This window comes from Dendropsophus ebraccatus, chromosome 14 (genome assembly GCF_027789765.1).
Source record: "Dendropsophus ebraccatus isolate aDenEbr1 chromosome 14, aDenEbr1.pat, whole genome shotgun sequence".
Lineage (NCBI taxonomy): Eukaryota > Metazoa > Chordata > Amphibia > Anura > Hylidae > Dendropsophus > Dendropsophus ebraccatus.
The window spans coordinates 37,971,763-37,997,096 of record NC_091467.1 but is presented as its reverse complement, the minus strand read 5'-3'; the positions used below and the strand labels follow the sequence as shown (position 1 = coordinate 37,997,096).

At 46.4% G+C, this 25,334-nt stretch overlaps 1 protein-coding gene and 1 long non-coding RNA gene across 6 annotated transcripts in view; one reads left to right on the top strand and one right to left on the bottom strand.

Moving 5' to 3' along the window:
- SLC16A5 (solute carrier family 16 member 5) overlaps nucleotides 1-25,334 on the top strand; it is a 63,861-nt gene that overhangs the window by 6,152 nt on the left and 32,375 nt on the right. For 4 of the 5 annotated variants that reach the window (XM_069952773.1, XM_069952772.1, XM_069952776.1 and 1 more), the window contains exon 2: nucleotides 888-1,110. In XM_069952773.1, the coding sequence (XP_069808874.1) occupies nucleotides 924-1,110 (187 nt within the window). In that variant the 5' untranslated portion in view covers nucleotides 888-923. Of the gene's footprint in view, nucleotides 1-613; nucleotides 641-887; nucleotides 1,111-25,334 lie in introns of all 5 variants that reach the window. The other variant, XM_069952775.1, reaches the window with a different exon arrangement.
- On the bottom strand, nucleotides 455-18,270 carry LOC138772402 (uncharacterized). Its single transcript, XR_011359759.1, has 3 exons — nucleotides 18,162-18,270; nucleotides 3,283-3,348; nucleotides 455-1,783 (listed from the first exon to the last, which is right to left on the bottom strand). It is a non-coding gene; the product is annotated as an uncharacterized lncRNA (long non-coding RNA).

Sequence of the window (25,334 nt, the reverse complement as noted above, 5' to 3'; positions counted from 1 at the left end):
CTGTGCCCCATACAGTAATCATGCATCCACCGTGCCACCATATAGTATTATTGCTCCCCTAAACCTCAGAAGCTAATAATGCTTCCCCTTTGCCACATAAGGGTACAAACCCACACACCGTATACGCAGCAAATACGCAACAAATACGCAACAAATACGCAGCAAATACGCAGCAGTTTGATAGTGAAGATTTAATGCTGAGTTCAGTTATTTAGATCTAATCTGCTGCGTTTTTGTTGCGTATTTGTTGCGTTTTTGCTGCGTATTCGCTGCGTATCGCAGCAGTAAATACGCTGTGTATACGGTGTGTGGGTTTATACCCTAAAGTAGGAATGTTTTCCTGCTCCTCCATGTGCTAATAATGCCCTTTGTGCCCCTATATAGTAAATAGTTACCCCCTATACCCCATTATAGAAACAAAAAACAAAACAAAAAACAAAAACACATTATAATTTTTCAAGTTACAGTGACTAGATTTATAAGGGTCAGACAGTGATCCAGGGATTCATTTAGCTTTTTCCTCTAGTATGGTGCAATTGCCATACTAGACTTTTTTTTGCCTTCCTTTGGGATATTTGTATTACAATAATAAATATTTATTTATACTTTTCAGATATATTGTCTTTCGGAGTGCTTTACGGTACATATCTCCTTTCTTTTTTTTTTTTGTCTTGTGATTTATACAGGTATGTCATAGAGCACCTATTGATATAGGCTGTGCAGATCCCCCTTTATTTCTGTTCCTTTGGATCAGCACAGTAGTTTGAACTTGATGTTTTTTTGTATGTAACTATGTACGGTAATTATGTGACTAAATATATGTGTTTATAAAAAGGTACTACATTGTTTCATAACATGTGTGCATTTACACATATCTTACTGTACAGATTACCCAGAAGGAGCCGCCTGTGAAAAGAGTAAAAATGGAGACCCCTGATGGGCCATGGGCATGGGGAGTTCTTGTTGCAGCAGGTTTAATCCATGGATTGACTCTCGGGTTTCCTTCCTCCATTGGAGTGTTTTACACAGATCTCCAGAACTCCTTCCAGGCTTCCAATACAGAGACCTCCTGGTTCCCATCAATAATCATGGCTATGCTGCACGCTGGAGGTTTGTATTTTTTTGTATGGTCATGAAAAAAATCTATGAAAATCATCTTTCTATTTGTTGTAATTATTTCTAGTTTACTGGTATATTTCTTGTATTTTAGTTGATGTAATATGTGAGAAATGTGGGTCCGCTCCCGTCTTAGTGAGTCGGGCTCTATAGACTTACAATATGACATGTCAAAAAATTTTTTTAATGACAGTTACACTTTAAGGACCAAGGCCCATTTTGCAAATCTGATATGTGTCTCTCAGGCCCCATTCACACGTCAGTGTCAGTTTTTTCTGTCAGGAAATCCTGATCAGGAGGCCTTAAAAGTCTTCAGGAAACCGTCCAGAAACGATGAGGATTTCCTAACAGTAATCAGTTTTTATCAGGGAAGTATCAGAAAAGCATCAGGGTTTCCTCAGCTCCCATAGACTTCTATGGGGGCACCTTTTCAGGAAATCCTGATGAAAATAGGACAGATTCTATAATTTCTGGACCTGTTTTCCTGAACGGACACCCTGACTGGAATTCCTGATAAGTAAAACGGACAGATTTTCCTGAAGTGTGAAAGGGGCCTTATTGTGGTCATTATTTTGGGATGCTTTTATTTATCCAAGTGATTGTGGGCTTGTTTTTTCATGACACGTTTTACTTTATAGTACTGGTAAATTTTGATTGATGCATTTATCTGTGAAAAAAACAAAAAAGAGAATATTTAGAAACATCTGTGCTTGTAAAAAAAAAAAGCCATATTTTTCGCTTTATTAGACACACTGTTTTTCTCGCCAAGTGGGAAGAAAAAGTTAATGCGTCTTATAAAGCAAAGTTGATCGTACTTAACACATCTGAAGCTGTAGGATTTTGGCCATTTAAGCTTTTTCAGCACTAAGATCCACTTCTCTTGTAACATTTACCAGGCTGGGGGGAAAATAATCAGGTGCACCGCAAGCGCCATCTTAGCGGTGCAGGGGCAGTGGGCCATCACCATCTCTTTACCTGCACTCACCACGCCTGCACCGCAGAGATGGAAGATGGCGCTTGTGGTGCACCTGATTTGTTTCCCTCCCAGTCAGGGGAACATTACAAGAGAAGTGAAAGAAGTGGATGTTAGAGCTGGAAGTTGCCAGGAAAAGGGTTAAATGGGCTAAAATCCTACAGCTTCAGATTTAACTTTAGGGTAGCTTCACACACCGTATTGCAGCGGATTTGATGGTTCGGATCTGCAGTAGATCTGCAGAAGATTTGATCTAAATAACTGAACAGCATCAAATCTGCACCATTAAATCTCCTGCGGTGCTGCTGAGGATCCTGTACGTGTGAATGCACCCGTAAAGCAGATGTACCACTAGTACATCGTTTTTTTTTATTTTACATAAATAGACCGGCGCCGACACGAAGATGCCAGTGCCGCGGTGCAGGTCTAATACCGAGCATCAGCCAGGCACGAAGCACTGGAGGCAGGCTGGCCAGTCCCCAGCGTGACAATTTCCCCACCCCTCTGTGACATTTACAATATGTTTAATAATGTTTAATTTAATCTGGCATCATTTGATAAACATCATTTTTATTAAAGTATTGTATTGCCCCTCAAAAGTTCTACAAATAACCAATATATACTTTTTATGGGAAATGCTTATAAAGCAGCCACGGCCCACACAGCCCTGTGAGTTAAGTCGTGATGTCACCATTTTATCCAGGAAGTGAAGCCTTGATGCAGTAGTCAATGCAGGGAAAAAAGGACTTCATAAGCATTTCCCGTAATAAGTGTGTATTGGTGATTTGTATAACTTGTGGGGGGGGGGGGGGAAACAATATTTCACAATTTTCACTGGACTTCTCCTTTAAATGCATCCTATTCAGTCCCAAGACTAGAAGTTGTGACCAATTCTTTAAATCTTTGCTGATCTCCCGCTGGAGTAAAGTTTCTAGCACCCAAGTAGGTGATATGAGAGGGTGCCTATTTAAACGAGAAAGAGGATATCAACATTTCCACCTCCTCTCTGTCCACCGAGACGATCAATATTTTTAATTTATAATTGCTGAGAGACCCACAGATTTCAAACCCTAAGAATTTTTGGAAAATCTACCAGAGAAGCAAATTGTCCACGAAAATCTTGCAGGAGGCGCTTCCTACCGTGATTCTTGATGATGAGCATATATAGAAGAAGGGAGAATGGACATCATCACCTGCTTATAAAGGACCTAATGCAGGAAATCCCAGTCGACTCAATGGAAAGCCTTTTCAGTGTCGACCTAGAGGAGGCATAATGAGAGAGCAAGGGTCTTTACTCTAGGAAATAGAAGGAGAGTCTTTACAGTATTATGCTTGGCCTCTTGGCCCAGGAACAAATCTGACTTGCGCATTATGGATAAAATCTGGGATAAATGGTTTAAGCCGATTTACTGAAATTTTAGAATATATCTTAATGTTCTTTTTATTAAGGGTCTATAGTTACTACAAAATAAGGGGTCCTTCTCCAGTTTAGGGATAACACAAATGTGGACCATAAGTGCCTGGCTAGGAAATGTGGCTCCCAAAGCAATAGAATTACACATACTGTGGGGGGGGGGAAGTAGGGGGGAGCCAATCTCCTCCTGCATTTTTTTTTATAGAACCGAGGTATGAATCTGCTTGGGGCCCGGGGCATTTGCTCCCTTTCAGATCTTTGATGTTCAAAGTAAGACTGGAACTCCTGTAGGATGTCCCCTGTGACATACACTTTATCCCCTCTAGACGTTGTCAGGGCTATAATGTATGAGGTAGGCGGGTGTGGTTGGAGAGCACAAGGCAGAAGGTGGCCTCTTTTGTTAGAAGATTCATAGTATAACTATGAAGTATAATCTATCGTGGCTGGAAGCCTCTCCTCTGATCAATTATTCTTTGAAGTGCAGCCTTAAGGCCCTATTACACGGAATGATTATTGGCCGTTGCAGCCCATAATCGTCCTGTGTAACAGAACACAACGATCAGCCGACATGAGCGACAAATGACTCATATAGCAACGATCTGCTGCCGTCACTACATGGAATAGGAGTGGCAGCAGCAGACCGCTGCTATATGCTGTGGGCTGCCTGGACGATCAAGAGATCACCCGGGCAGCCCCCCCAGCAGACATCGCTCGTTTGCTCCTCACAGTCTCAAGGAGTGCCCCTCCCACTACCGGATTCAGGACCCTTGTGTTCTCTTTCCAATTTGAATAATTTATCTGTCCATTTAGTTATATCGATTGATCTAATATTTTTTAAATTGGGCTGCGTTAGATATGAGGATGCCACAGAGAACACATTTAATAATGCCTTCTCGTTTAATAGCGCCTTCCATTTAATAATAGGGCTAGTAGAGGCATCCCTATGCCTTAGAAGTTGGCTATTGTCCTACGAACCTTATCCGATCCCCTGCCTCATGTACAAGCCCCCAACCAAAATGAAAACCAAATTTCAAAGCCATAAAAAGTAGGGGTGTTATCCTGGACTGAGGGGAGCAGTCTAGGAGAAAAAACAATGCAAATGCATAATCTAAGTGATCATATGAATTATGAGTTATAGAGACAAAGGTGTAGTCACGCTCTTTTGAGTAAAGTAATCTCAAAATGTCCATTAACTTCATGTACCCTAACCTCCTTTTAATTTTACACACCGCACTTAAGGGGAGGGAGGACCTACTGAAGAGTGTATCCACTGTGGCATCTACAGTACAGTTGATATATCCTTATAAGACAAACGGTAGGCCGTCGCCAAATTATTGGTTTAAGGAAAGCTTAAGGGACAGAAATTGTCTGTCTGGGTTAGATTTGGAATCAAGCACTTGGTGAAGAGTTTCTTTTTGTATCGCAATGGATACCCCATAGTATCGCATATACTATGATTCCAAAGTGGGTAATATCGGTTCTTACAGGAGGGAATTTGTGATGTCTTAAATTGAGTTTCTCTGTTTTGGGAGTATAAATATAAATGATTACATTTAATGGGTTCATTGAGCCCCTTAACATTCAAGGAACATATCTTCATATTGGCCATCATAGGTCATGTAGAGGTGATAGAGAAGGCATTGTGTGATGTGTACAGAGTGGTCTGAGGCATATTGGAGGAGGAGTCAAACAAGAACCAGTAAGGGTCCTATTTCATGGGCTGACTACGGACCGATCATTTTAGTTAACGAGTACTGATCTGCTAGATTGGCACTCGTTTACTGGACCTATTAGACGGCCTGATAATCGGGCAGTAAGGGCCGCATGGACATCGTTAGCAATGTCCATGAAGCCCTTGCCCAAACACCTGATACCTTACCTCTTCCCGTTCCCAGTCTTCTCTCCTGTGCTCTGCAGCCTCCTGTGATTGGCTGAGCGGCCTGTCAACTTCCAGGAAATGGAAGCTGTGAAGGACAGTAGAGAAGACCGGGAGCAGGCAGAGGTAAGGTATCAGGGTGTATGGGCAATCATTAGCCATTGGCTGCGCATCACTATTACAAGTAGCAAGGTGCAGTCAGTGCCCGACGATTTTAGGTCTTAAAACCTAAACCAACGATCAGCCATTGTTGTCATCAGCTGCTTGTTGTCTCTACTACACAGAGCAGTAATCGCCCAAATCGGCCCAATTCGGCCCATTATCCCTCCATGTAATAGGGCCCTAAGACTTTAAAGGCAAAGGTACAAAATAGCTGATACAGACACGCAATAGAAAAGACATTTGTAAACACTGGATAACTCACAAAGGAGACCGGACACATAAGAAGGATTCTTGGAGACCAAACAATGTTGTGAAGATAACCCAGGGTGCTAGTTGTTTTCTGCAAGGGCTGATGTTGCAGTACCACTACAGCACTTGTCATGGGGCTCGGAGTGGTATAAGTCCAGAGTACTTAAAGGGGTAGTGCGGCGTTTAATACTAATTCACTAAATAACACACATTACAAAGTTATACAACTTTGTAATGTGTGCTATTTAAGTGAATGGCCCCCCTTCCCCATGTTCCCCCCACCCCGGAAGTGTGGTGCGGTATACCTAGTTGGTGGTGCGTTGTATAACTTTGTAATGTGTGTTATTTAGTGAATAAATGTTAAACGCCGCACTACCCCTTTAAACATGATAAGGTTATGTTCACACAATGTAAAAAACACGGCCGTATTTCATAACAACGGCCGTTGTTTGCGCAAATACTGCAGTTGTTATGAAATACGTCCGTTGTTATACGTAGTGTGAACCCGGCCTAACACTTATAATAAATACCCAATCACATATCTACCTTCAGTACCTACATATACACAGAACCAGCAGTGGCACATGGGTTCTGGGAAACTTCAGTGTAGCCCTGCCAGACAATATTAGAATAACCACTTAAACAAGAATAAGAGCCTATTCACACAACGGAATTGGAACAGAAAATCCGCTCGGAATCCCCACCCGCTGACTCCGCACCGAATCCCGCCTGCTATCTCTTTCAATGGGAGGCCTCTCTGTGCCTCTCAGCTCAAAGAATTGACATGTTCACAGGCAGGGGTTCCGAAGGGAAGATGCTAACGGTGTTCATCGGATTGACTCTCAGTAGAGTCATGTGACAGGGACTGTGAGAGCATAATGGGATTGTGAGCAGAGACTTCAGAGTGTGGGGAATCAGTTTATACAGTATGCTAGATGTAGTAGGGGTCAACTTCTGGCCAGAGTTTCTCCAGGGTAAAGGGTTCGTTGGTCTGGAGCGTGGAGGCAACATAATCTGTGTTCTGCGACCCATGTGGTAGGGCGATAAGGAAGGTCAGGTGAGCGACTGTAGTCTTTTCGAGCGAAACACAAATATAGTTTACATAGATTGGTTGAAAGGTTGAAAAAAGAGAAGAGTCCACCAAGTTCAACCTATTACACCACTGTGCTGAATTTTCTTCCTGACCCCAATATGGCAATCAAAATAAATCCCCAGATCAACATCCTGTCACATGAAATCTTGTGCCCATAACGTGAAATATTATATATATATATTTTTTTTTTTAAGTATCCAAGCCTTCCAAGACATCATGTGACAGAGAGTTCCATAGTTTACAGTAAAAAAAAATCTGTGTCTGTACTGATAGTGAAACATTCTTTCTTCTAGACTTAGAGCAGACACGGGCAATGTACAGCCCTCAGGCGACATCCGGACCGCTAACTAGCTCTGGCCGTACTGCGTCAGAGCGCTTGTGTTGCTAACTTAGACAGAGATCATACATGGGGCATGGAGGAAACAGTTCTCTATTGGGCTTCTAAAGTGCTTCCTGCTGTTAACCCTTTGAATAATGCAGAGTATTTATACTCTGCATCACTTACCACACTTTAGAAAAGGAAGGGTTAACAGCAGCAGGGATGCTACATTCATCTCTTATCTGCATTGCCGAACTCCGACCTGGCCTTCGCACAGTGCAAGAGGCTGAGAATAACCTTCCGTTCTGCTTTTAACTCTTTCTGTACTGCAGAATGTAAATAATGTACAGTAATATTCTGTAATATCACTTACATACTGCAGTACAAAAAGGGTTAACAGAGCAGACCTTGAGGAGGTCTGAGGTCAGCAGCAGTGGCAGATTATTGTATAGGCATTTGGGGCGAACGCCTGAGACTCTCAGGGAGCCCATGGTCGCTCAAAGTGCCACACTGTGCTCAGCAGTGTGCCTGCCCTAAATCTTCTCTCCCTGTCTACTTCTCTGAGGTCCCAACAGAATACAAGATTCTCATCACAGTGCTCTCAGGCCATAAGATAATACTAATTTGAGGCATGGCAATGTCGAATAGGGGGACCTAGGGAGCACAGGAAGACAGTAGGTCTTGTATGGGGAATGTGAGGGGCACTATGGGCAAGGTAATTTTATAGGAGAAATGTGATGGCATGGTAATATTACAGGGAATGTGTGGAGGGCAGACGGCATGATAATCTTTTAGGGGGAATGTAGAGGGGCACAGGGGTATAAGGAAGGTCAGGTGAGCGAGTGTAGTCTCATGATGCTGAAATGCTAATTTTGCAGCTTATTCTTCCAAGAACAGCTGCTACTACTGCTTGACCTGTGTCTTGGTGTATTTTTTTTGCTATTTATTTAGAAAAATACAGTGGTGCCTTGGGTTACGAGCATAATTATTTGCGGGACCGTCCTTGTAATCCAAATCACTCTTAAACTAAAGCAAATCTTCCCATAAGAAATTATTGAAATGCATAAAACTGGTTCCACACCCCAAAAATAATGATTTTCTTTTTATTCTGAATAACATGTAACAGCAGCAGTTTGTAGCTACAGGGTGGAACTGAAGATCCCCATAATGCAGAAGCATAGTACAATAGGCTAGGATAGAGAAGCAGGGCTGCTGTCAGAGGTCTGTGTGGTCACATGACAGCAATGGGGAAGGAGGTGTGTGTGTTCAGCATGGACCAATCAGGATGTGGGAATCACTATGCAGGAGGAAAGTGAGAGAAACTAATCTATACAGCTGTGTGAAAGACTGTGAAGGAATGAGCAGGGCATATGTGGGCAAAGTATAGCAGCACTCTCTGTCCAGGTAGAGAGAGGTTACAGCAATGAAGAGATTACTTCCACAGTCCTGTCCCGTGATGTAAGCCCCAACCTGAAGTGGATCTGCTATGATTTGGAGAGTGAGGGAGACTTCCTGGGTCAGAGTACAGTGCTGTAGACCACCCTGTGCAGCCTATGCCCCTCCCCCACTCGCCCTCCCACCCAGTACAGGGAGCTCTTAAACCAAAGCGATGCTCTTATTTCAAGTTACAATTTTGGAAAACTGTGAGATCTTCTTGCAAAACACTATTAAACCAAGTTACTCTTAAACCAACGTACCACTGTAATGATATTTAAATCTAAAATGTATCAAGATTTAATTTTTGGGCCATATCGTCCAGCCCTACGAGGAGGTAATACACAGCCGATGATCATGTCATCGGCTGATGGTTCATTTAGGTTCAAACCTAAAATCATCGGTCGCCACCCGCGCATCGCTACGTGGAATAGCGGGCGTGGCGGGCGACCGACGATTTCACAGACATCCTATTTTACCTGTCCAGGCTGCAGGTCTTCTTCTCCCGGTTCCACGCTGCAGCAGCTTTGGAGCGCCTGTCTGAGCTGACAGACCGCTCAGTCAATCACTGGTCGGGACCACCGCAGCCAGTGATTGTCTGAGCGTTCTGTCAGTTTAGACAGGCCGCGCCAAATCTTCTGCTGCTCGTGGGACTGGGAGAAGACCTGCAGCCTGGACAGGTAAAGTATGAAGCAAGGGCTGCAAGGACATCGGTAACGATGTCCCTGCAGCCCTCGCTAAACGATTGATCTAGCACATCAGCGCTCGTTTACATCGTTGATTGGGCCCTGGTCGGACTGTGGAATACCACCCTAAGTGGTAGGAGATATGGCTAGCAGTGGCTGTGTCCTTTGAGACCCCCAATGTGATCTATGAGATAGATTACCCAATGCAGTTGTTAGTGTGGGTACCTAGCTCTCTGTTTCATATGGTATAAAGGATACTGACCGCAATGGTAAAGGTATACAGGTGAGATATGTGGCCAGCTTAAGAAATAAACTGGCAGCAGTGAATGCTGTATTACACAGTACAATTAAGAGGAGGAAGCAAGTGCCGACCGGTTAGGTCAGCATTCGTTCCCTCCTTGTTCTCTGCTTGCTGTTTGTGCTATTACACGCACAGGTAGCGAGCAGGGGGGGGGGGGGTAGGGGTAGGGGCTGTGAGAAACTGCAGGAGAAGTTTAACTATTAGAAATGGTTTTACTGCAGAACATAATTAATGAAGCCTCATGAGCCAGATCGAGCACTCCGGTTTGAAGTTTCTGAAGTATGACCAGGCAGGCAATTCTCACACAGTAGCACTCTGAATCAGAAACAGAGAGGGAATGCCTTGCATTAAAGAAGGCCAGCAAATCTCCTGTTTGATCCTGTGATGGAAGGTGAGCACTGGTTCTTAGACCGAACAGTGTCTAATAACTTGAGTAGGAAGACAGACTCCGCTTGTGTAATTTCCTCAAAGGTCATTGCTCTTGGTACAGAATGTGCAACATCAAAATATACATGCTCAAGACAGTTGCAGGCATGCCGTCCTTGGCAGGTTGTGGTGAAGGCTGTCTTGAAAAGTAATCTGCAGGGTTCCCAGCCTTTGCCTCTTATCTGAAATGAGAGTGGTAGTTCTGTAGGCAGAGTAGCCAGCATTCAACAGTCTTTGAAGAATTTCTATTGAAGATTAAATTGAGTGGTTTATGATCACCTACCTCTGTGAATGGATGACCAAAAAGGTAAAGATGGAAATCAAGGCCTCCCCACACAAAATCCCTCTTCCCTCTAAGTTTGGGAATAGCAATGTTCTGTCTCTGTTAGAGCATTGCTTGCATAGGAGACTGTAGAAATGCTGCCAGTTTTGTTCATCTGTGTTAAAATTGCACCAAGACCTACAGGACTGGCATCCACAATTAGCTCTGTAGACTTCAGAATAGGCCATGACTGTGTCACTAGTCAGACTGGACTTTAGTGTCTCAAATACTGTTTGATGTTCAGCAGTCCATGTCAAAGAAGCATCTTTTTTGTGTCATAGGGGTTCAGAAAAAGTAGCCAGATCAGGTATCAAATGTCTACAGTGACCGATCCGAGAAAACTCCAGACATCTGATATATTTTGAGGTTGGCTTGCAGAGGTTATGGCAGCTATTTTCTAAAGGCCCTATTCCACGGAACGATAAATGTCCGTATTTGACCGATATCGGCCGTTACGGCAGATAATCGTCCCGTGGAATTGTTTGTCTTCAAACATGTTGAAAGACAAACGACTGATACAGATTTCTTCAAGTCTTGAAGTTCTTTCTCCACAAGCTTGTGGACATGGAACGGGATGCGCCTGTGAGATTGAACTCTACTGACAGTGCAATTGAACTGTACTGACTGATCAATGTGAAATTGGTGGAGGGCCCATGACCCTATTACACACACACAGATTTATCTGACGGATTATTGAAGCCAAAGCCAGGAATACATTTGGAAAGAGGAGAAATCTCAATCATTCTTTATGACCTGTTCTCTGTTTACAGTCCTGGCTTTGGCTTAAAAAAATCGGATCAGTCGGATCAGTTGATGTCCCAGTAGACCATGCCCTCTGTGAGTCTTGAGGAGGGCGTTCCATGCAACATAATGAATTGCTTAAGTTTACAGAACATCTTAATAGGGTCCTTTAGGATGCAGCTAAACAGTTCCTGTGCAGTGTGGCTGACCGTGCAGTGTGGCTGACAGACTGACAGCAACAGCCCTGGCATCAGTGGTATGACCCCAGGACTCCGGACTGATGAGAGGAGGAGGTCAAGGTGGTGGAGGCAGAAGATGAAGTGTCTGAAAAATGGGCACAAAGGCATCATGGAGGCAAGAGTACCGTGTCCTGGACAATTTTCAGATGCTGCTGCGACTCTCCTGGAAGGGAAGGACTTAAATCAAGTGGGCAGTGTCCGGCTTGTACTGTCCTTGACCGTAGCTGTACCTCGAGACGTCAGCACTGAGGTGCACCCGATTGGAAACAGGGAGGCCCAAGGACAGCCCAACCTTGTTCTGTGCGTAACTGTGAAGTGCGGAAACTGCCTTCTTGGAAAAATAATGCCTGCTTGGGACTGTCCTCTTGGGATGGGCACAAGCCATCAAGTTTCTGAATGTTTTGGAGTCGACTACCTGGTATGGGAGGGACTGCCTGACAATAAACTTGATGACCATTCAGCTTATGCATCATGAAATGCCTGCTAGCATACTGCTGTCTTCTGGCCATGGACTCGGACAGGGATTGGAAAAGAAGCATGGGTATGTGTCTCCCCTTGCCACGCAACAGTGGTGCCCGAGTATCCTGCCAAGTGATGGCTGCTACTGCTACTGGCTGTGGAGCCCAAACTCTGTGTTAACCAATCCAGGACTACAGGCTGGCTGGTCAAAACATGACCACTGGATCTTATAGGTAGATGCACCCTATTGCCAAACCTCCAGCTAACACCACCACGACCATTTGTGCCTCTGCCTCTCACACCTTCACTACTATTCCTGCTACTGACACTGGGCATACCCTGAGAAGGGCCAGACTTTGTACATTTTGAAATTTTCAAAAGAAAACCTGACAGTTGCTACACAGGGTTAAATTGATGCTGAAAAGTTGGATGACTGGTTTTTATCCAGCCAGACACAGTTTTTATTAAACACTCACAATGTCACATGACGTGATTGAAAGCACTGAAGATGTCACCTGACAGGTAATTTTAAGGGTGATATTACATGGCCCGATGTTCCGGCACATGCTTACAGACCATGTTACACAGCTCGATTATCGTGCAGCAAGGGCAGCACGGACATTATTAGCGATGTCCGTGTAGCCCTTGCTTTGGTGTAAAATAATAAATTACTATTACTTACCTGAACATGTTCCCAGTGTCCTCCAGCCTTGTATGTTGGATTCCCTAGTTACCGCAGCTGCAGGTCTTACTTCTGGTCCCGTCTGGTCCCGCTTGGCCAATTACTGGCCAAGACAGCCTGTCACTTCAAAGACAGGACCAGAAGTGAAAGCTGCAGTGATCAGGAAATCCGGGGGAGTCTGGACAGGTAAGTAATAGCTTTATTATTTTATATATGCTATCATCAGATAAACTTTAGCTAATCGTTGTCTTTATTACACAAACCGTGTAGAGATTCACAAAGTGACAGGAGCTATTTCACAGCTACACAGATTAAACTGCTACTCTCCTCAAACCTTCATCTGTCACTACCTAATCAACCTTTTCACTCCTTGCCTCTTTCCTTTTCCAGCCTATCTCTGCCTCTCCCTGATTCTACCTATCTCTTTCTCTTCAATGTGCATTTATTCAGTTCACTGATCAGGTGGGCTGATGGCATGCTCCTGTAAATATGCAACTGATTGGCTGTCTATAAGGGATTATGGATAATCCCTTGCACCTGCACTTTAACTTAACTGTACTGCGATATGTATGGAATGGGTTCGTATGAACTTTTTGAAGTTCAAAAGATCAGTTCTGATACGTAACGAAGTTCAGATAGGTTAACCAACCTTTTTGGAAAGCTAGTAACGAACCTTGGTTCAGGAAGTTCGGTTGACTCATTGCTAAGTAGGATACTCAAATCTACAATAATCTTATTCCCTGACATAACCCTGAAATGGCTCCATAGGATTTTATTAGTCCAACAAAGGCCTGAAAGAAACGTGAAATAGTTTAGAATCCTGTAAAGTAAAGTATCCAAACTTACTATGGATGACAAGTTCCACACTATAGTATCTAGCTCAAATAGGGGCTTGAAAGAAATGTCATAATTTTTAAATCCCTGCGCCGAGATTCTGTGTGGAAACCCCCCATGCGGACTAAGCGCCGAATCCTGCCTTCAAATGCTTTGAATGGGAATTATATTGAGGAAAAGTCTGGGTGACCGATGTCACAACTAGTCATTAAAACTCTATGCTACAAAAAGTATGTAATCTGTAATCTGAAACAATAAGTATTGCAATAGGATAAATGGTGCCCAAGTTATGCAACAGGGCAAATTAAGTACTCTCTGGCCCAGAATTTTTTTTTAAGTGAGCAGTATTCTTTAAAACAGCAGATATAGATCTACTGTAATATAACATAACCTCAAGTGACCGATAACACACAGAACAAAAAAAAAATGTGGAACTTACACTATGATTACTTTCATGTGTTATCAAGTAATGATATGTAATGTGTTAAGACAACAAACTGAACACTTGATAGGAAAATACTGCAAAAGTAAAAAAATATTTAGCAAATGTCATGGTGAGCGCAAGATATTGAAGGGAAATTTATTAAGGTCTTGTTACGGCCGCGGCGGCGTCCCGCGTTCCGGGCCGCCGCCGCGACCGCTACCTGCCCTATGCAGCAGCCGGTGTCCATAGTCGGGGACCCGGCGCTGCTGTCACCGCGGCCCCGGGGGGCGCCTCACCTCTCCACGCTCCTGTCTCCCGCTGTGCCGGCCGGCGCGCGCGTCCCCGCCTCCTAGGGCGCGCGCGCGCCGGCTGTCTCAGATTTAAAGGGGCAGTGCGCTCCTAATTGGTAGTTGCACCCAATCACTCCCCTATAAATCCCAGCATGCCCTGTCCTTAGTGTTGGAGCCTCTACATGCTTCCCATAGCGTTTGGCCCAGCCCCCTGTTGTTCCTGAGTCCTATCTGTTACCTGGTCCCAGTCCCTGTTGTTCCTGAGTCCTATCTGTTACCTGGTCCCAGTCCCTGTTCCTGAGTCCTATCTGTTACCTGGTCCCAGTCCCTGTTCCTGAGTCCTATCCGTTACCCGGTCCCTAGTCCCTGTTCCTGGTTCCTGTTTCCCTGTCACTCCATCTGTTCCTGCGTTCAGCCTGTCACGTGCGCTCTCACCTGCAGACCTTTGCCAGTGCCATCTCCTGCCTACTGCTCCTGCCACGCCTCGCCTGCCGTCACCAGCAACCAAGCCAGGGGTAGCGACCTGGGGGTCGCCTGCCGCAGCAAGTCCATCCCGCCTTGCGGCGGGCTCTGGTGAAAACCAGCGGCCCCTTAGACTCCGCTCCCTGGTGAGGTTTGTGCCATCGCTGGTGCCGGTCCAGTGGATCCACTACTCCAGGCGTTACAGTAGGCTCCAACCATGGATCCCGGCGAGGTGCCAGATCTCCGTGACGTCGCCAGAGTGGTCGCGCAACAGGCTCAACAAATCCAGAAACAGTCACAGCAGATCCAGCAACTCACTGCCGCCTTACAGCAGCAGACTACTGCCCAGCGCACACCATCTCCTGACGCTGCTTCTTCACTCCGACTGGCTCTCCCAAGCAAGTACTCTGGGGACTCTAAGTTGTGCAGAGGATTCCTGACTCAGTGCACCATGCACATTGAACTTTTGAGTAGTCAGTTTTCCACCGAGCGCTCTAAAGTGGCTTTCATCATCAGCCTATTAGAGGGTAGAGCCCTGGCCTGGGCCACGCCACTGTGGGACCGTGATGATCCTGTTGCTGCCAATCTCCGGGCCTTCCTATTCGAGTTTCGCTCCGTCTTTGAGGAACCTGCCCGTGCTTCTTCGGCCGAGACTGCTCTCCTCAACCTCTCTCAAGGCAGCTCCTCTGTCGGTGACTACGCCATCCAGTTCCGCACCCTGGCAGCTGAATTGGACTGGAACGAGGCCGCCCTGTTGGCCACCTTCAAGAAGGGCCTGTCTAGTCGAGTGAGAGACGTGCTCGCTGCCCGAGACCTGCCTACCTCCCTGAACGAACTCATTCTACTGGCCACCCGAGTTGATACTCGTTTTTCGGAGAGGGAGGAGGAGGTTCGGCATGAACATTTACTAACCCATTCCCGTCGCCACCCCCAGCTGGCGCCGGTTTTCCAGAATCCTGACCTTTCGATGTCCCAGCCCTCTCCTGAGATTCCTATGCAGGTGGAACGGGCTCACCTGACGCCTGATGAAAGAATCCGGCGCCTGGAGCAGAATCTCTGTCTCTATTGCGGTGGTTCCGATCACTTCCGGCTGGGATGTTCCCTACGTCCCCAAACATCCGGAGGACGCTCGCACCTAGGTCCGGTGGGACAGGTGTCCCTAGGTGCGAATGCCACCATTCCAAGTCTGTCTATGCCTGTTTCCATCCGGACTCCCTCAGGACAAAATCATCAGACTACTGCCTTCCTCGATTCTGGCTCAGCAGGCAGTTTTATTGCGGCAACATTGGTCCAAAGATGGCGGCTACCCGTGACCCGACTAGCCAGGCCCCTGACTATCTCCTCGGTCACGGGCGAAATTCTTACCGACCGTGTGTACTACCAGACCGCATCTTTAGTCCTCCAGGTGGGTCCTTCACATCAAGAAGAGATATCCTTCTACGTCCTGCCCCATTCTTCCCCCGCGGTCCTCCTGGGACTCCCGTGGCTACAAGAACATGCCCCTCAGCTGGACTGGAGAACCGGGGAGATTCTCAGTTGGGGTCAGGACTGTTCCCACCAGTGTCTCAAGTCACCTCAGACCAAGTGTATTATGTCATTTCCTGTTCCGGCCAAGCCTCTATCCGGCCTACCGGCAGAAGACCAAGACTCGGCGGATGCCTTCTCTGCCGAGGTGTACCCTCTCCCCGTACCCAAGACTAAGGTCGTGTCCTCTCACCACCGGAAGAACTTACAGAAGGTCCCTTGCCACGTTATACCGCCTGATCGCCTAGTACCAGTCGTCACCTCCACTCTTCAGAGAGTACCCCCCGGAAAGACTCATGTTCACCCTGCGCTTCGAAGAGGTATTTTGAACTGGGGACATTCCTCGTTGGAGGCCGGGCACCCGGGAGTCCGTAAGACCGGCCAACGGATCTCTCGCCACTACTGGTGGCCCAGCCTATCCCAAGATGTCAAAGACTTTGTGGCTTCCTGTGCCATTTGCAGGCAAGAAAGAGGGGGAGGCCAAAGGGGGGGGGTACTGTTACGGCCGCGGCGGCGTCCCGCGTTCCGGGCCGCCGCCGCGACCGCTACCTGCCCTATGCAGCAGCCGGTGTCCATAGTCGGGGACCCGGCGCTGCTGTCACCTCGGCCCCGGGGGGCGCCTCACCTCTCCCCGCTCCTGTCTCCCGCTGTGCCGGCCGGCGCGCGCGTCCCCGCCTCCTAGGGCGCGCGCGCGCCGGCTGTCTCAGATTTAAAGGGGCAGTGCGCTCCTAATTGGTAGTTGCACCCAATCACTCCCCTATAAATCCCAGCATGCCCTGTCCTTAGTGTTGGAGCCTCTACATGCTTCCCATAGCGTTTGGCCCAGCCCCCTGTTGTTCCTGAGTCCTATCTGTTACCTGGTCCCAGTCCCTGTTGTTCCTGAGTCCTATCTGTTACCTGGTCCCAGTCCCTGTTCCTGAGTCCTATCTGTTACCTGGTCCCAGTCCCTGTTCCTGAGTCCTATCCGTTACCCGGTCCCTAGTCCCTGTTCCTGGTTCCTGTTTCCCTGTCACTCCATCTGTTCCTGCGTTCAGCCTGTCACGTGCGCTCTCACCTGCAGACCTTTGCCAGTGCCATCTCCTGCCTACTGCTCCTGCCACGCCTCGCCTGCCGTCACCAGCAACCAAGCCAGGGGTAGCGACCTGGGGGTCGCCTGCCGCAGCAAGTCCATCCCGCCTTGCGGCGGGCTCTGGTGAAAACCAGCGGCCCCTTAGACTCCGCTCCCTGGTGAGGTTTGTGCCATCGCTGGTGCCGGTCCAGTGGATCCACTACTCCAGGCGTTACAGGTCTACACCTGGGGAGGGCCAGGGGCCTGGGGTGGTCCAGGGGCGATGGTTGCATTTGCAGCTGGTCCCCCAGTGGATGTTTTAGATCACTGGCAGCAGCACACAGTGAACCCAAACAAGTGCTGACATTTATGCTCCTAATAGACACCTATAGATATAATTATAGATGTAATAGATATAATTACTCCTAATGAGCACCTATAGTTAAATGCAGTGCACTGACAGAGTGAGATGGCATTGGCTCCCTGCCCCACTAGCCACTCTTGTGGCAGCAGGCATCATTATTATTAGTATGATATCACTTATGCACTCACCGAGGCTGGGGAAGGAGATGCCGTGGGGCTGGAGGGCCAGGTGATTATGTGGTTTTGTTTTATTTTTATTTATTTTATTTTTTTACAAAGGATTGATCGATTGATTGTAGCCTACAGGGGTCGGAGAAGCCTTAATACAGAGGGGGGACTACTTATAGGGGGAGTGCCCACATGAGAAGGGTTATTCTACAGGATCAAGCAAAAGAGTCAGTCCTCAAAGATACCCTGTACTTCACTTTAGATACTCATAAAAAAAATTTTTTTTAAAAATACATAACCAAAGATTAAATCAATCTCCATAAAACAACAATAGATAAAGTGCAGTTCACATTTAGATAATTTAGGGCCATGCAAGCAAACATCAGTGTTCAGACTGTGCAGAATCGCTATACTAATACTCTCTTGAAAGGTTCAGTGTTTCTATTAAAATTTAAATGTTACATAGACAATCTTGTTTACAGTTTGTAACCAAAACTTTTGCTCATTCAGTCCTAGGGGTAGATAGCGCTGTTTGAGTGCCAACCACACATCTCACCAGTCCCAGTGGGCAGCCTCTTTCTGATTGTGCCGGAGTTGTGTATCTGGCGATAGCAGTCTGCACACTTGAAGTAGATAGAGTATGGAACTTCTCGATCTAGAGTCTATAAAAACAATAATCAAAAGTCAAAAAGGTGAAAAAGATGATTGTAGATGCCTGTAAAGCCACTGGCTTCCCCGCGCCGTTCTATTTGTGTGCAAAACTTAAAGCAAAAGTACTAATGATATATCTGAAGGGAACTAAGAGGAAAACAAGTACTCACGGTCGAGTATCCGTCTATGCTGTGATGATAATGGCTGACAGGGGACTTTACTAGGCCATATTCCCTTTGCTGACTAATCCTGCCTATTTTTTTTTAATAAATGTTATGGCTCTTAGAATGTAAGGAGTTGTGGAAATGGTTAATGCTGTATGGAGAGAAAAATATAATTACACAAAGACATTTTAATCCACATTCTTCAAGGGATTATACCTTGTGGTATAAGAGGGATAGTGTGGAATTAAAAGAAGCAACTACATAATTCCAAAGAAATCTTTTAACCCCTTCATGACCAAAAGACACCGATGTTCAAATGTCCAGGTCACACTAAAGCAATGCTTTACATTTATTCCTCCCTGATTTCTAAGAGTCATAACTCTTTTATTTTTCCACTTTTTTTTTTTTATTTAGGAGGAGGTGGTGCCTCTTTATGCCCTCCGACCCTGTGGTAAAACTGACATGTTATCTATGTTCTTCAAGTTAATAAAATTACAATCATAGTCAATTTATATAACTTAAATTTTATTTTACTGCTTTTAAAAATATATAACTTAAGAAAATAAATAAATGTGTTTAACCCCTTAATGACCACAATATGTATTGTCGGCTGGGCAAAAAGTAACCTGGCACTGGTCTCCTGTGCAGAATATCATGGGAACATGGATGTGTCATGACAGCAGGGTCCCTGCTCTATGAAAAACCTTCAATCCCCATAGTTTAACCCCCATACTAGTAGTACAGTGTATTATATTGGCGATCGGAAGTCCCTTTGTGGGATTAATAAAAAGTAAAAATTCAAGTTTTGGAAATGTAATTTTTTTTATATTAAATATAAAAAATACAACTACATAATTTCCCCTTAAAAAATAATTTTTATATAAAACATAAAAAATAAATAAATCCATAAAAAACATAACTATAATAAAACCTCATTATTTATGATAAAGACTATAAAAAAATGACCTCCCCCAGGGGGCGGAGCCATCGCTCCCGCACACCGGCTAACATACCGAGCTACTGCAGGCTTCCAGATGGCAGGACAAACCCCCTCTGCTTCTCAGTGACATCCAGCAGCTGCAGACAGTCCATTATGACCATGGATATGGAGTGGAAAGGCACCCGGGAGACCAGAGAGTCGGCGGTGCATGTGCACAGGGACTCCCAAGATGGCGCCGGCCCCTCCACAGCACGGTCCGGAAAGGCAGCCACAAAACTGTCTGTGCCAGAAATTATACAGAGGGCAGAGATGGAGGCCCTGCAGCATCTCAACCCCCGGAGCCCACGCTCTCCAGGGCAGGACAACCTGGTCCGGGCTAATCCCAAGTCCCACCATGGCAGTACAGCGGGAGCATGTGGTGCAGGTACAGAGGGAGGAGGAGGGGGATGAGCTGCCTGAACCCACACTATGGGAGGTTTTCAAGCTGTGACAAAAGGCAATCTAGCCATAGCTTCCCTGCAAAAACAAGTGGCCACCCTCCTTCATTCACCAAAATGTGCAAAAAGTTAATGACTTGACTAACAAATTTCTGCTCTCCTCCTTAAAAGGGTTATCCAGCGCTACAAAAATATGTCCACTTTTCCCCCTCTCTTATCTCCAGATTGGATGGGGTTTCAAACTCAGTTCCATTGAAGTAAATGGGGCTTAAAGGGGTTATCCAGCGCTACAAAAACATGGCCACTTTTCCCCCTACTGTTGTCTCCAGTTTGGGTGGGGTTTTGAAACTCAGTTCCATTGAAGTAAATGGAGCTTAATTGCAAACTGCACCTGAACTGGAGACTCCAGTAGGGGGAAAAGTGGCCATGTTTTTGTAGCACTGGATAACCCCTTTAATTGCAAATCACACCTGAACTGGAGACAAAAGAGGGGGAAAAGTAGCCATGTTTTTGTAGTGCTGGATAACCCCTTTAAAGCAGATGAACTTGAAAATAGACTTTGCGCAACAATGTGCGCATAGTTGGAGTCCCTGAGAAAGTGGAGGGCTCTGATCCCACACTATTCTTTAAAAATTGGATTAAGGACACCTTTGGAGACAACACTTTGTCCCCCCTGTATGCTATTGATAGAGCCCCCAGGTCGCCCACCACCACTGGGGCGCCCGCATGTCCTGTGCTGTTAAAGCTTCTACACTACAGGGACAGTGATGTCATCTTGCAGGCTGCACACAAGAAACCTGACATATCTCTCAATAGCCAATGTATATAGTTTGATCCTGATTATTCTGCTGAAATACAGAAGAAACGTGCGCACTTCACGGAGATAAAATGCATGCTGCAACAATTACAAATTCCATATGCTATGTTATACCCTGCCAAATTGCGTGTCGGAGCTATGGGTGACACACATTTCTTCACTGAGCCAGGGCCGCCATCAGGAATTTCGGGGCCCCATACAACCAAAGTGTCTGGGCCCCCCACATTAATAAAAGAAAATTGTGTGTTTGACCCACGCCTTGCTGGGAGGTATAATTTGGTTCAGATCAATTCTAGAGAACTGGCTCATATACCCCATTTTCCCCAGTGGCTTAAAATGTAACCTCTGTTATACAGTTATAAAATTGTAGAAATTAAATGTGAACAAGGTGCAATTCAAACAGACACTTACTTGTATAGCTGTCTCTTGTGCTCTGTATGCAGTGCATTATATTCACCCTTGCAACGTACAATTTATAGCGTGTCTACAAGCCCAGCGGGGCTCATTATGATGGAGACTAAAACTTATACAAGAGTGGGGTAGGGGTTCCCCTGTATTCAGAATGCTGTTGAGTACTAGGCAATGCCCCGTTTGGGGTTATTGAATTTCGAGGGTCTGGGGGGGCTGTTTGATTTGTATATGTTCACCAATATCCCCCCCCCGGTATGCTCACTAACATAGAATATGTTGATAAGGCTAATATAATGAGGCTGTTCCATGTTAGTGAGCATATACAAATCACACACCCCCCAGGCAGACTAGTTTATCTCACCCAAGCCAGTGATAGCGAATACATGGCGGTGAGAACGCTTTCTAGGAGATCCTGTTTGTGCAGCAGAGGTGTCTTTATCCTGCTCTGCATAGACCCTCGAAATTCAATAATCCCAGATGGGGCCTAGCACTCAACAGCATTCTGAATACAGGGGAACCCCTACCCCACTCTTGTATAAGTTTTAGTCTCCATCATAATGAGCCCCGCTGGGCTTGTAGACACGCTATAAATTGTACGTTGCAAGGGTGAATATAATGCACTGCATACAGAGCACAAGAGACAGCTATACAAGTAAGTGTCTATTTGAATTGCACCTTGTTCACATTTAGGTTCTACAATTTTATAACTGTATAACAGAGGTTACATTTTAAGCCACTGGGGAAAATGGGATATATGAGCCAGTTCTCTAGAATTGATCTCACACACAGACACCAGCACACATGTATACAGACACCAGCACACATGTATACAGACATACAGACACCAGCACACATGTATACAGACATACAGACACCAGCACACATGTATACAGACATACAGACACCAGCACACATGTATACAGACACCAGCACACCAGGGCACGATGGAGTTTGAACTTCTGCAACCTGGAGAAATCACCTGATATCACCTGCAGTCCTATGTAACACCACATAACACAGTGGTATCTCTGAGTACAGATAATGTAGTAGATTTCACATGCAGTCCTATGTAACAGCACAGATAACATAGTGATATCTCTCTGAGTACAGATAATGTAGTAGATTTCACCTGCAGTCCTATGTAACAGCACAGATAACACAGTGATATCTCTGAGTATAGATCATGTAGTAGATGTCACCTGCAGTCCTATGTAACAGCACAGATAACACAGTGATATCCCTCTGAGTACAGATAATGTAGTAGATTTCACCTGCAGTCTTATGTAACAGCACAGATAACACAGTGATATCTCTGAGTACAGATAATGTAGTAGATTTCACATGCAGTCCTATGTAACAGCACAGATAACACAGTGATATCTCTCTGAGTACAGATAATGTAGTAGATTTCACCTGCAGTCCTATGTAACAGCACAGATAACACAGTGATATCTCTGAGTATAGATCATGTAGTAGATGTCACCTGCAGTCCTATGTAACAGCACAGATAACACAGTGATATCCCTCTGAGTACAGATAATGTAGTAGATTTCACCTGCAGTCTTATGTAACAGCACAGATAACACAGTGATATCTCTGAGTATAGATCATGTAGTAGATGTCCCCTGCAGTCCTATGTAACACAACAGATAACACAGTGATATCTCTAAATACAGATAATGTAGTAGCTGTCACCTCGGGGCGCCCCTACTAAATGATGTTCTACAAAATAAGAAAACCGTCATACAGTGACTCACAGGTGACGTCTTCTTTGATCTGAGGCGTCACTTTCCCTTTTCCTCTCCATCCGGCCCAGACCTCCAGGATGATTCCTTCCAGATACGTTTCATCCCCTTAGAACCTGCGAGACAAACAATTTAGGCTCCGCACATTTCTAGCAACTTCCTTTCCTTTCTCCCCCCTGTAGGCTCCCATAGTAACTGCGCTGTGTGGGATGCCCCCTGTATGTAGGATCCCCTGCTGTGTCCCCTGTATGTAGGATTCCCAGCTGTGCCCCCATGAGCTAATAATGCCCCTAGAGGTGGCCCCCATGAACTAATAATGCCCCCAGAGGTACCCCCATGAACTAATAATGCCCCCAGAGGTACCCCCATGCACTAATAATGCCCCCAGAGGTGCCCCCATGCACTAATAATGCCCCCAGAGGTGCCCCCATACACTAATAATGCCCCCAGAGGTGCCCCCATATACTAATAATGCCCCCAGAGGTGCCCCCATACGCTAATAATGCCCCCAGAGGTGCCCCCATACACTAATAATGCCCCCAGAGGTGCCCCCATACACTAATAATGCCCCCAGAGGTTCCCCCATACGCTAATAATGCCCCCAGAGGTTCCCCCATACGCTAATAATGCCCCCAGAGGTGCCCCCATATACTAATAATGCCCCCAGAGGTTCCCCCATACACTAATAATGCCCCCAGAGGTGCCCCCATATACTAATAATGCCCCCAGAGGTGCCCCCATACACTAATAATGCCCCCAGAGGTGCCCCCATATACTAATAATGCCCCCAGAGGTGCCCCCATACACTAATAATGCCCCCAGAGGTGCCCCCATATACTAATAATGCCCCCAGAGGTGCCCCCATATACTAATAATGCCCCCAGAGGTGCCCCCATATACTAATAATGCCCCCAGAGGTGCCCCCATACACTAATAATGCCCCCAGAGGTGCCCCCATACACTAATAATGCCCCCAGAGGTGGCCCCCATGAACTAATAATGCCCCCAGAGGTACCCCCATGAACTAATAATGCCCCCAGAGGTACCCCCATGCACTAATAATGCCCCCAGAGGTGCCCCCATGCACTAATAATGCCCCCAGAGGTGCCCCCATACACTAATAATGCCCCCAGAGGTGCCCCCATATACTAATAATGCCCCAGAGGTGCCCCCATACGCTAATAATGCCCCCAGAGGTGCCCCCATACACTAATAATGCCCCCAGAGGTGCCCCCATACACTAATAATGCCCCCAGAGGTTCCCCCATACTCTAATAATGCCCCCAGAGGTTCCCCCATACGCTAATAATGCCCCCAGAGGTGCCCCCATATACTAATAATGCCCCCAGAGGTTCCCCCATACACTAATAATGCCCTCAGAGGTGCCCCCATATACTAATAATGCCCCCAGAGGTGCCCCCATACACTAATAATGCCCCCAGAGGTGCCCCCATATACTAATAATGCCCCCAGAGGTGCCCCCATATACTAATAATGCCCCCAGAGGTGCCCCCATACACTAATAATGCCCCCAGAGGTGCCCCCATATACTAATAATGCCCCCAGAGGTGCCCCCATATACTAATAATGCCCCCAGAGGTGCCCCCATATACTAATAATGCCCCCAGAGGTGCCCCCATACACTAATAATGCCCCCAGAGGTGCCCCCATACACTAATAATGCCCCCAGAGGTGCCCCCCATATACTAATAACGCCCCCAGAGGTGCCCCTAAAAAAAAAAAAAAAACATCTTACTCACCTAATCCGCGCTGTGCAGGCAGCAGCTCTTCCTCCTCCTCTTCGGGCTCCATCTTGCGAGCCGCAGGGACGGGACTTCCGGCAGACGTGATGACGTCACATCATCACGCCTGCCGGAGGGGCACATGATCACGGCCCGGCCTCCCATAGGCTGCTGGTATGAAGTGCCGGCAGCCTATGGGAGAGAATACAGGAGGAGGACGCTGACAGGTCCTCAGGATGCTCAAAAACAGGTGGCAAGGGGGGCCGTGCGGACCCCCCTAGCGTAGCGGGCGGGGGGCGGCGGCCGGCGGGCCCGCCGGGCCCCCCCCCCCCATGTCTCTTAGGGTCCGGGCCCCATACGGCAGTACCACTTGTACTGCCCTATCGGCGGCCCTGCACTGAGCCAAAGGGAGCTGCCCGTTGGCTTGATGTCCATCAACAACAAATACGGCAGGAAGCCCGTCCATGATAGTACCAAGTTTCCTTGCCTCCGTCTAGATGCATTCGCCTATGGGAATTTTTCCTACGCATTTTGAAAATGCCCGCAGTTGCACAACCAGATACTGTCAATGTGGGGCTACTCACTGGGTCTGTGAACATATAGGGGGACATGTATTAAGCAGCGTACCTTGTGCTCCTTAGCATTTTTTGGCGTATGTGTGATGTGCACAGACCTTCGTCAAATTTACTAAACAGTGCAGCTCGGCGTACGTGTGAATATGACAGCTTGCGCCTGTTTTTTTCCTTTTTGAGTTTTGTGGGCGTGGTTATGCTTAAGAATTTTCTTAGCCGTAATTTATCATGTGCGCATTTTGGAATTTTC